At 47.0% G+C, this 11,185-nt stretch overlaps 1 protein-coding gene across 8 annotated transcripts in view; it reads left to right on the top strand.

Moving 5' to 3' along the window:
* The window catches only part of RYR1 (ryanodine receptor 1), a 104,591-nt gene extending 93,422 nt beyond the window's left edge, over positions 1-11,169 (top strand). For all 8 annotated transcript variants that reach the window (XM_042439010.1, XM_042439015.1, XM_042439014.1 and 5 more), the window contains 15 exons: positions 230-1,527; positions 2,146-2,216; positions 3,133-3,328; positions 3,873-3,959; positions 4,612-5,015; positions 5,511-5,553; positions 5,694-5,824; positions 6,470-6,530; positions 6,797-6,943; positions 7,330-7,464; positions 8,664-8,820; positions 9,128-9,192; positions 9,513-9,613; positions 9,726-9,777; positions 10,062-11,169. In XM_042439010.1, the coding sequence (XP_042294944.1) occupies positions 230-1,527; positions 2,146-2,216; positions 3,133-3,328; positions 3,873-3,959; positions 4,612-5,015; positions 5,511-5,553; positions 5,694-5,824; positions 6,470-6,530; positions 6,797-6,943; positions 7,330-7,464; positions 8,664-8,820; positions 9,128-9,192; positions 9,513-9,613; positions 9,726-9,777; positions 10,062-10,157 (3,044 nt within the window). In that variant the 3' untranslated portion in view covers positions 10,158-11,169. The remainder of the gene's footprint in view (positions 1-229; positions 1,528-2,145; positions 2,217-3,132; positions 3,329-3,872; positions 3,960-4,611; positions 5,016-5,510; positions 5,554-5,693; positions 5,825-6,469; positions 6,531-6,796; positions 6,944-7,329; positions 7,465-8,663; positions 8,821-9,127; positions 9,193-9,512; positions 9,614-9,725; positions 9,778-10,061) is intronic.
* The last annotated feature ends 16 nt before the right edge of the window (positions 11,170-11,185 follow it).

An 11,185-nucleotide genomic window follows, 5' to 3' on the forward strand; every position in this document is an offset into this window, starting at 1 on the left:
GTGAGAACTTTGTACCAATCTGAATGACTGAACCCTGGGCTTCCCAGGAAAGTGGTGCAACATATTTTTCATATGTATAAGGTCTGAGAAATAATCTTCAGCAGGAGGCACACCTCCATCCATCTTTCCATGCATCCGTCTCACAACACTAGCCCACATACCACTTGTATATCTTTCTTCTTCATTCTCTCCCATGCCTAAATTCTTTATCTTCTGTGTACCTACTCAGGGAATGTGGTGAATGGCACCATTGCCCGGCAGATGGTGGACATGTTGGTGGAATCCTCCAGCAATGTAGAGATGATTCTCAAGTTCTTTGATATGTTCTTGAAGTTGAAGGACATTGTGGCCTCTGATGCCTTCCGGGATTACATCACAGATCCTCGGGGGCTCATATCCAAGAAGGATTTCCAGAAAGCCATGGATAGCCAGAAGCAATACACACCATCTGAGATCCAGTTCTTGCTGTCGTGTTCAGAGGCTGACGAGAATGAGATGATTGACTATGAGGAGTTTGCCAACCGCTTCCAAGAGCCCGCCAAAGACATTGGTTTTAATATCGCTGTACTGTTGACTAACCTCTCTGAGCACATGCCACATGACCACCGCCTCAAGACCTTCTTGGAACTGGCAGAGTGCATCCTCAACTACTTCAGTCCCTATCTGGGCCGCATTGAGATCATGGGTGCCAGCAAGCGTATTGAGCGCATCTACTTTGAAATCAGTGAGACCAACAAAGCCCAGTGGGAAATGCCTCAAGTGAAGGAGTCCAAGCGGCAATTCATTTTTGATGTGGTCAATGAGGGGGGAGAGTCAGAGAAGATGGAGCTCTTCATCAATTTCTGTGAGGACACCATCTTTGAGATGCAGATTGCAGCTCAGATTTCCGAGGAGGAAGGGCAGGAGGAAGAAGAGGAGGAAGAAGAAGGAGAAGGAGCAGAAGCAGGGGAGGCCGAGAAGGCGTCAGCACCATCAGAGGCTTCTTCAGCTTTTGGGGAGTTTTTGGAAAGCGTCCTGAACTTCTTCCGAATGTTCACTTACCGCAACATCCGTCGGCAGTTCCGTAAAATCAAGAAGATGACTGTGAAGGAGATGGCCATGGCAATTGCCACTTTCGTTTATACTATTCTGATGGGCATCCTCTTTTTCTTCTACAACATCTTCAAGGGCATCTTCCTTCTCATCTGGAACACACTTTTCGGTGGTGGCCTAGTGGAAGAGGCCAAGAAGATCACCATGACTGAACTGTTGGCCAGCATGCCTGACCCCACACAAGATGAGGTGCATGGGGACGTAGCCCCATCTGAAGAGGCTGAGCAAGTGATGGAGGAAGGGGAGGAAGTAGAGATAGACGAGTCTGGCAAAGAGGAAGCACCTGCCGAAGGAGGAGAGCTTGGAGCAGACAAGAAGGAGCATTTCCGGTCCATGGCTGCCGACGCACCTGGTGGGCTTGGGGATATGGGCGATACAACCCCTGTGGAACCACCTACACCTGAAGGATCACCCATCCTTAAGAGGAAACTAGGAGTACGTTTGGGGCTTGAGATGATGTCTGGGTGATAGTGGGAATTCCTGGGTTTGGGGCTAGATGCATTTTCTTCAACCTGATGTCCTTCAGATGTTCTGGGTTACAAGGCTTATTCTCCCCAGCCAGCCACATTGTACACATGAAGAGAGCATTATGAGTTGGGAAGCACTGAGACTTTCTTCTCCCACTCATATGTAGGGTGTCCCAAGACACACTGTCCAGCAATTTACATAATCATGTGCTTATGCTCATTTATTTGGCTCCAAGATTCCAAATTCTTGGGTTCGCCTCTGGAGGAATTGGGGTGGAAGTAGGGAGCAGCAAGGATTAAGGACTCCCAAATTAATACAAGGGTAGACTGGGATAATTAATTGTTACTATTGGTGCTGGTATTGTACATTAGCAGACATTAGGCAGCACTTTTACTCCTTACAGGTTGAGCCTCCTTGATCCAAAGTGCTTGGGACCCGAAGTATTTTGGATTTTGGATTTTTCAGAATTTGGAATATTTGCTTATTCATAATATTCCCCCTTTTTGGCTTTATACACTTGCATCATTTTATTTCCCTTTCTCTTGCTATAATAAGTCGCTGACCACTGTTCTTCTTTCTCTGCAGATGGATGGAGAGGAAGAGATAGTGGAGCCAGAGAAAATAGAAGAGCCTCCTGTAGAACCAGAGAAAGCTGAGTAAGTGATGGTGATGATGTGTGTATATGAGAGAGAACACAGTGGGAGTAGTTCATATATGGTTATTATGTGTACTCTACAATTCCACAAATACTAAGAACTAAATTCTCCTATGTGAAAATTTCAGCTTTTGTGTTTGTTTTGTTTTAAACCAAGAAGTTGCTAGCTCTTACGGTTGCATACATTTGGAGGTCCTGAAGAAGACTTTTACTTCTGGCTGGAATAAAAGTAGAGTCAAAGCTTCTATGTCCTTGCCCTCCCATTGTTTAGCAAAATATATCAGCCAAAATAAAAGGGGGGAAGAAGCATAGCCACACAATTTGTCCAGATTGCAGAATTTTGGGTCCCTCTTGCAGAGGGCAGAATTTATATCTGGCCAACATTAAGGAATGTGGGAGGAGAGGGTAGATTCGAACCAGATTTCTTACGGATACCCAGGTTTTTCAAGATCTCCAGAGATGGCGAGCATCACCCTCTGAGGCAGTCTATTCCCCTATTAAACAGCTCTTACAGTAAAGAAGTTCTTCCTAAGGTTTAGGCAGAATCCCTTTTTGAATATATTGGGTTGCCTTCTCTGCTGCTGGCCTCAGGTTGTCCCATTTGGTAAGGAGGGCAGTGGAGAAATTCTGCCTGGGCTTGCTGACATCAGATTTTTAAAGCTTTTACACTAATGGCATTTGAGCCTCCTTGTGAAGGGCATAGAACTTGGGGAAGTTACTATTTGGATTACAATGCCCAGAATTTATACAAGTTGGGAGTTTTTATCAGTTGTAGTCCAAATGCTAACTTTTCCTAACCTCTGGCAGACACCATGGCACCAGGGCCAAAAAGGGTGCAGGAATAGACAGTCTCTCAGCTGGCTGAGATAAAGCATGACAAGGTGTCTTCCATCCCACCATCTTCTTACCACTTTCAGTGCTGAAAATGGGGAAAAGGCAGCAAAGGAGGAGGAAGAGGAGAAGAAGAAGGAGGAGGAGGCAACACCTGAGGAAGAAGAGCCCCACAAACCAGTCAAGGAGAAGAAGAAGGTGACCCAGCGGGAGAAGAAGGAGTCCGAGGCAGCAGGCTCAGAATTTTGGAACGAGCTGGAAGTCCAGCGGATAAAATTTCTGGTAGGCTCTGTCTGTGTCAAGAGGTTCTGGAAGATGTTGGGAACCACAGTACACATTAAATAGCTATTCTTCTCTTTCTCCAGGGCACCCTAGGAAGCGTAGTTCTGTGAGGGTTACAAGATTCCACTGTGTACTAAAACAGACTAACACCACTACGTCTCTGAAAACCACTTGTGTAGCCAGTTAAGGGTGACTTAGCCAGAGCATACTTTTACAACAAGGAGGGGATAACATCCATACATTGCCCTAGCCTAGTGGTTCCCATCCTTTGGCCCTCCATTTGTTCTGGACTTCAGATCCCTGAAGCTCCTGCCAACTTGGCCATCAGTCAGGATGGCCTAGCCTATTGCGGCTCCCCTGAGTGATGTAAAGTAGGGATAATTTTTCAGAGTACGGAACTATAGCATACATGGATACACTATGAGATTTTGTTTTCCTGGGGATAGATTCAAAATGTGGGTCCTTTTGCCCTGAGTTGTTTGGGCTGAAGGATGGCACACGCCGCCGCCACCTTAACACTGATCTTACCAACCTATCTTTTCAGAACTATCTGTCTAGGAATTTCTACAACCTCCGCTTCCTTGCCCTCTTCTTGGCCTTCGCGATCAACTTCATCCTGCTCTTCTACAAGGTAATAGACCTGAAAATGTGTTTGGGGGGGATTTGGAGTAGGGATCTGGAGGGAACAGAAATGTTCTGGAGGACAGAGGTTGAACCAGGCCTGGCCATTGCCAGTGCAAAGTTAACACTTCTGTTGCAGTTTGGAAAATGTGTGTGAGGCAGAGGATGATCATAACTGTCTACTGCAGGAATGAGCAATTGTGAGAGACTAGGAGGCTGCATTAGCCCCCCAGGATATATCTCAAAGGGCTGCACCTCCATCACCACACCCCTTCAACATAGTTTTTAATTGCCCCAAAATTTCCTCTAAGGGGCACAGAGACATTGTTATCATATTTTAGCACACTTAAGCTAAACTGACCCTAGGGGGCATTTTGGATAAAGGAATGTGGGGGGAAGCTTTTTTGACCCTTGGAGGCCACAAACTTGCTGCTAAGGTGGGGTCACATGCAGTCCATGGACGGCACCTTGCCCATTCTGATTTATTGTGCAAAGTGAAAAGAAGTTTGTTGGAATCTGTGAAGAAAAGCACTGACAAGGAAGAGAGTGTCAACCCGGAGAGGGCAGTCATTACAGTGGTGAGAGCAGAAGGCCGCAAGGTGGTGGAAGCCAAGACTGATGACTTTTCAGCTCCTCTCCTTTTATCATTTTATGCTTCTCAGGTGTCAGACTCGCCCCCAGGTGAGGAAGAGTTTGAAGGCTCTGGCTTTGAAGGAGAGCTGGATGCAGCCTCTGGTGCTGGCTCAGGTTTTGGTGGGGACGATGACGGCGGGGATGGCAACGGGAATGGCAACGGGGATGAGGACGAAGAAGACAGCGTGGTCTACTACTTCCTGGAGGAGAGCACGGGCTACATGCAGCCAGCCTTGCAGTTCCTGTCCATTGTCCATACCCTTGTGGCCTTCCTTTGCATCATCGGCTACAACTGCCTCAAGGTGCCGCTGGTCATCTTCAAGCGTGAGAAGGAGCTGGCGCGCAAGCTGGAGTTCGATGGGCTCTACATCACGGAGCAGCCTGAGGACGATGACATCAAGGGCCAGTGGGACCGCCTGGTCCTCAATGCCCCGTGAGTCCCTCTCTGGGATGAGAATGGTGGGAACTGGGGTTACCAGGCTAGGACCATTGTGGACCCTGAGAGTTCAGGGCCAGAACTGGAAACCTGGGGACAACCCTGTGAGATGTCACAGGAGGTGAGACCTGGATATGTTCTAAGGAGCAAAACTGGTGCACCTTACAACATCGTCCTTGAGCATGGTAATATTAAGCAACAAGCACAGCTACACAGAGTATGCCATTCAAATGTTTTTTAAAACCAAATCTCTATGCTCTTGTTCCCCTCAAGGGTGCATCTTGCACCCCCAGCTGTACCTGGAATTGAAAGCCAACCTTGCCTCAGTCACTGTAGCTAAAATACATGACCGTGACTAGTAGCCATTGACAGGTTTATCCCAAGCCTCCCAAGTAGCTAGCCATCTCTGCATCTTGGGGGAAGTAATTTCATAGGAAGGTGGTGATTTATCTTCCTTGATGTTTTTTTCCCCTTATTATCTTTCTTTGCCAGGTCATTCCCGAGCAATTATTGGGATAAATTCATCAAGAGAAAGGTAAGAGCTTCAGCCAGATCTGTCTTAGATGTGGACAGGGATATGTGTGTGGTTGGTGAATACAACCAAGAACTCAGCTGGCTGGCTGCAGGGCACCAAGGATAGCTTTTCCCCAAATCCCAGTTGTTTTTTCTCTTCAGGTGCTTGATAAATACGGTGACATCTATGGACGGGAGAGAATTGCAGAACTGCTGGGGATGGATTTGGCCAGTCTGGAAATTACAGCGCAGAACGAGAAAAAATCTGAGCCGGACAAGTCTTTCCTTACTTGGTGAGAAGGATGGGCAGAAATGGTGGTGCCACTGAGAACTATGGGGAGAGTAGATGTTGTTTCAGCGTTGGCCGCATTTGGTGGCCAGAGTTAAGAAGTCAGCAAGGTGCAATAGCTTCAGGTTTCATGCATACTTGGCTATAGATCCTTTTCACACACACACAGGGATAGTAAATGTAGGTTTGTCCCTGAAACCTGAGCAGCAGACATCCACAGTCAAGCCTGACATCCAAATTAGAGGATGTCTGAACAGTGATGCTCGTGTTTGCAAACTGAGAGTAGTCAGTTTGATGCTCACATTTTATATTCACAAGCGTGCATAGTAGTGCTAGTATTTGTATGTATAGCCCACTTTTCCTTCACTTGGCTCTGAGCTGTGTGTATAAGTGTCTCCTCCTCAGGCTTTTGTCCTCAGAACAACAACCCTGTGAGGTAGATCAGGCTGGGAGAAAGTGATCAACTTGAGGTCACCCACTCAGTTTCATGGCTAAGTAGGAACTTGAACCAGAATATCCCAAGTCCACCCAACATCCTACTTTCTATGCTGCATGCTTAAACCATGTTTGGTTTGTATATAACAAAACGTAGCATGTGTGCTTGTACGTGCAAACCTTCCTCCGCAGCTGTTTCCTTTCTCTTCCACAGGATCACCTCTATTGACCTGAAATACAAGATCTGGAAGTTTGGAGTCATCTTTACAGACAACGTGAGTGAGAAGATTGCTGGCTGAGTGTAGGACATCGGCCACTGGAATTACCATTATTTATACCTGTTTATGTCTCCCCTCCTCAATTCCATTGGATATTGTAGATTGTGGTTCTTTTAGGACAGAAGAAGTGCAAAGTCACACATGAAGAGTCCTTGTTTCATTAGTTCTGAATAGCTCAGTTGAGTTCAGAACAAGTCATTCTCATTTTCAAGTGGCTCTTGATCTTGCCTCCGCTGTAACTACTACTTCCTTTCCCATTGCAGTCCTTCTTGTATCTCTTCTGGTACATGGTGATGTCCGTCCTCGGCCACTACAACAACTTCTTCTTTGCTTCCCACCTTCTGGACATCGCTATGGGCGTCAAGACGCTGCGGACCATCCTCTCATCTGTCACTCACAATGGCAAACAGGTGGGGCATGATGAGCTGCGCAGGTAAACAAGCCAAAGGGAGGGTCCCTTAACCCATGGCTGTGTAATCCAAAAGTCACATTCTCTCAGCCTCAGAGGAAGGCCATAGCAAACCCCCTCTAAGCAAATCTTGCCTAATAAACTCTGTGATAGATTTGCTTTAGGGTCACCTTAAGTCAGGCGTAAAACAAGAGCAAACCCAACTAGTCCCTCGGGAAGAACACAGGGAGGCCATGAGAGCAATATCCCTCTTCCACTGTTGTTTCCCAGCGAGTTGTATTCATAGGCAGCCTGTTGGTGGTCCCAGAGGTAACATATAGCCACTCCACAACTCAACTTAGAACGTGCCCACTAGACTCCTTTTACACTTGTATCATTTTTCCGTAGCTGATGATGACAGTGGGGCTGCTGGCAGTGGTTGTGTATCTCTACACTGTGGTCGCCTTCAACTTTTTCCGCAAGTTCTACAACAAGAGTGAGGATGAGGACGAGCCTGACATGAAATGCGATGACATGATGACGGTGAGATGGAAGCAGAGAGCGGTAGTCATGGGGGCTGGAACTTGGAAAAGTTTCGCAGAGGGCTCAAAATGGTGTGAGAGAAGCTTTCCTTTCCTTGGTGGGCACATGCACCTCAGTTCTGTTTCACTCTCGCTTCTGATCAAACAAATTTGATAAAGCTTTTTGATACAAAAACCTGCCAATCTTCTTCACACTTGAGGCCAAGTGTGATACTGTAAAAACATCACATAATGGACCATTCCTCCATTAACTCTGGAAGAACACTGGTCTGTTTCCAGGTTCAAGGTGAAGGAGGAAGGTAAACTTGGAAAAGTAACTTTTCAAGCTGTGAAAGAGTGTGGTCAGAATGGGATAAGCTGTCCATAACCATGAATGTGGACCCCAGCTCATTTAACACTTGAGAGTCATAGTACATAGAGAGGGCCTTGCAGGATTTCTGGAGACACACTGCCAGGGTTAAGCAAGGATAGGCAAAGGAAGACAAGGCAAGCTTGGATTTCCTTTCAGCTGTGACCAAGAAAGGCAGTCAGGCAATACTAAAGCCCCAAAGAGTGAGTCTGGTAACATCTGTCTTGCCAGGTGACATAGGCACAGTGGGCTCCTTCCTCTTGTTGAAGGGAAGAGGCTGCTGGACACATATGTAGCCCAAGAGTGCTATCTTCAAAGGCTCAGGCTTTGATAATGAGAGTGCCATCTTAGGCAGGGTTGAGTTGAGTTAAGGTTTTGGCAATCCTCTCCTTTCTGTATCTGAGGTCAGGAGATGGAACTACCATGACTGGTCACCAAGAACTTGACAATGAAATCAGGTCATCCGATCTAGTATCCTGGTTCCATCAATAGCCAGGCAAGTGACCCTGGGCAATTTGCAAACTAGGTCTAGAAGGTGGCATTGGTTTTCAGAGGGAAATTATCTTTAAATAGGCAGCTTCCAGCTCCTTGTTGTTTCTAGGCACCAATGATAGAGCAATCCTCCCTCATATAAACTTTCCTTGTGCTTTTTTTAAAGCTCTGTCCTGAAATAGTTATGAATGAAGTGTCAATTAGAATACATTTTAGTGATATCAAGGATCAGTGTTGAGGTGGGAGAAAGATGAAGTTCTTTTGGAAGATCCGTTCCAGGGATCGAGGCCTTGTTGTTATCTTATACTGTATGATGCACCCTGAATGTCTCCCTCTCTCCTTCTATTTCTCTACAACAGTGTTACCTGTTTCACATGTATGTTGGGGTCCGAGCTGGTGGGGGCATTGGTGACGAGATCGAGGACCCGGCCGGTGATGAGTATGAGCTTTATCGTGTCATCTTTGACATCACTTTCTTCTTCTTTGTCATTGTCATCCTACTGGCCATTATCCAAGGTGAGCCATTTGGTCCCCTTCCCTTGGAGCAGTGTGTCTTACAGGACACCAAGGGAGATGCTTCAGGTGGGAGATAGTGCAAATGGTGTTTTAGCTTTTTAGATTATGTTTTTAATAATGTCGGTTGTAAATAAAAGTTTTAGTTGGGTCTTTTTAGAATTGTTGTAAGCTGCCTTAGATCCCATTTTGAAAGAAAAGCGGTATATAAGTGTAATAAATAAATAAATAAATAAATGTACTGGGGGCAGCCCAGACCTTTCTCTCTTATCTCTCCATTACCTTCTCCTTTCTTCCCATTCATCCTCAGGTTTGATTATTGATGCCTTTGGGGAGCTGAGAGACCAGCAGGAGCAGGTGAAGGAGGACATGGAGGTAAGTTGGATCAGATCCTTGCCTTCTTAACCTACATTTCAAGAGCTAAACTGTCCAGCTTGTGTGTGTCTGGGTATGTTGTCAGCTGTCATTGAAAAATTAATCAAAGCTCCAGGTTATTGATCAGGTAAAAGTCCATTTTAATCGTTGGGTCACATGTCAAGGGTGCCCCCTTGTCCCCAGTTAACTTCTAAATGCTGTTTTGCTCCTAATTAGCCAGGGGAAGGGAAACCTTGGAAAGGCTCTTTTGTATACTATCAGGAGGGACTGGAATCCTAGAATCTTAGCGTTTTTTCTCATGGCCATTTTTGACCTGACAGACCAAATGTTTCATCTGTGGAATCGGGAGTGACTATTTTGACACGACACCTCACGGCTTTGAAACCCACACGCTGGAGGAGCATAACTTGGCAAATTATATGTAAGCAATGGACTGGGAAAGGGTGAACCCATTCCTTGTTGTCCTTTTCTCAGAGACCCTCAGAGTTCTCCCACTGGTCCTTCATCATCGTCTGCCTCTTTCTCCTTTACAGGTTCTTCCTCATGTATCTCATCAACAAGGATGAAACGGAGCACACTGGCCAGGTGAGAGGGCATCCCTGATCGTACAGCCAGAGATGGGAAAGTGGGAACTCTTGCCCGGGAGTCACCCAGAGATACCCCTCATTAGTTTAAGAGCTGGGAATAAGGGTCAGCCACTGACAGCCCTGGGCACTGGGTGATCCTTTCCTCCAGAACAGTTTGGGGTAAAGGAAATTTGGCACCAGGCTGCTGGAAAGCTGTTGAAGAGAGCGAATGAGCATCCTATCATGGCATACCAGACCTCAAGCTCATCAGATTGGCAATTATGTTCTCTCCAAACCCCACAGGAGTCCTATGTCTGGAAGATGTACCAAGAACGCTGCTGGGACTTCTTCCCTGCTGGCGACTGCTTCCGCAAGCAGTATGAAGATCAGCTCGGCTAGATGCCACCCTGCAGTGTCCCAAGAAGGAAAGTACCTGGCCAGCTTCCACCTTCCTTGCCCTCTTCCTTTGGTCCTGGATGGATGGAGGCAGAGCTGACGCAAGGTGGCACACCCGATCTGACCTTTTCTCTTTTAAAAAGTGGTGGGAGAGAGTGGGAGAAGCTGCCTTGTCCATCCCCCCCACCTGGTCATTGCTGCTGTCCCTTGTGTGTCCTACTGCTGTTACTTCCTACTATCCCTGCCACCAAACCCAAGTGACCCAATCCCTGGGCCAAAGAGACAGGTATTCCTGCCCCCTGGGAAAATGGCTAGATGGTTTAGGGCCAGAGGGCAGCAGTTAATGTTAAGGCTTGGCCAGTAGCTCTTCCCACCTCCTCCCTGTCCCATGGGGGTGTCCATGCAATACTGCCCTTCCTGGGTAAACGGACCCCCCCAGTTTCAAGTGCCTTTTATAGTCTCTTAACCCTAGAGGGGCCCTTGTGGGTGGGAGCCAGATGCAATTTTTAGTGGAGGGGATGAGAGTTATTTTGCTGCTGTCTGTCAGCCATTTTGCTGTTGGCTGGACAAGCAGATGGCTTATTGGTGGGGAAGGGAGAAAGAAAGAGTCCGGCTTTCTAGAGCAAGTTCCAAAAATGGGGCACTAATGCAGCCCCTTCCCACATTAGTACACTTTTGCAGTACTGGCCCAACCCGCTCCAAGCTGTGTCTCCTTTGTGGGGCTTCTCTGTGCTAACAGTTTTTCTCTGGAGCTGGGGAGGCATGTGGGAAGCCCATCCTAAACCACCTCATGTGTGTTTGTGTGTAAGGAACCAGTGGTACCAGAACAGAGTGAGTATCACAGTTCTGTGAACCAGGGTCCTGTTCCACTCCTGTCCTGTCATGCACTGTGTGCTACTGCCAGTACCATACAGAGTTGTAAGTGGGGCCTGTCTTGGGGACAACTGAGACTCCAGACTCCCCCCATCCCTGAGCACAGCTTGGTTCCCTGTCAATAAAATCATAGACTGCTGCAGCTGGCGAGTGGGCTC

This window comes from Sceloporus undulatus, chromosome 9 (assembly GCF_019175285.1).
Source record: "Sceloporus undulatus isolate JIND9_A2432 ecotype Alabama chromosome 9, SceUnd_v1.1, whole genome shotgun sequence".
Classification (NCBI taxonomy): domain Eukaryota; kingdom Metazoa; phylum Chordata; class Lepidosauria; order Squamata; family Phrynosomatidae; genus Sceloporus; species Sceloporus undulatus.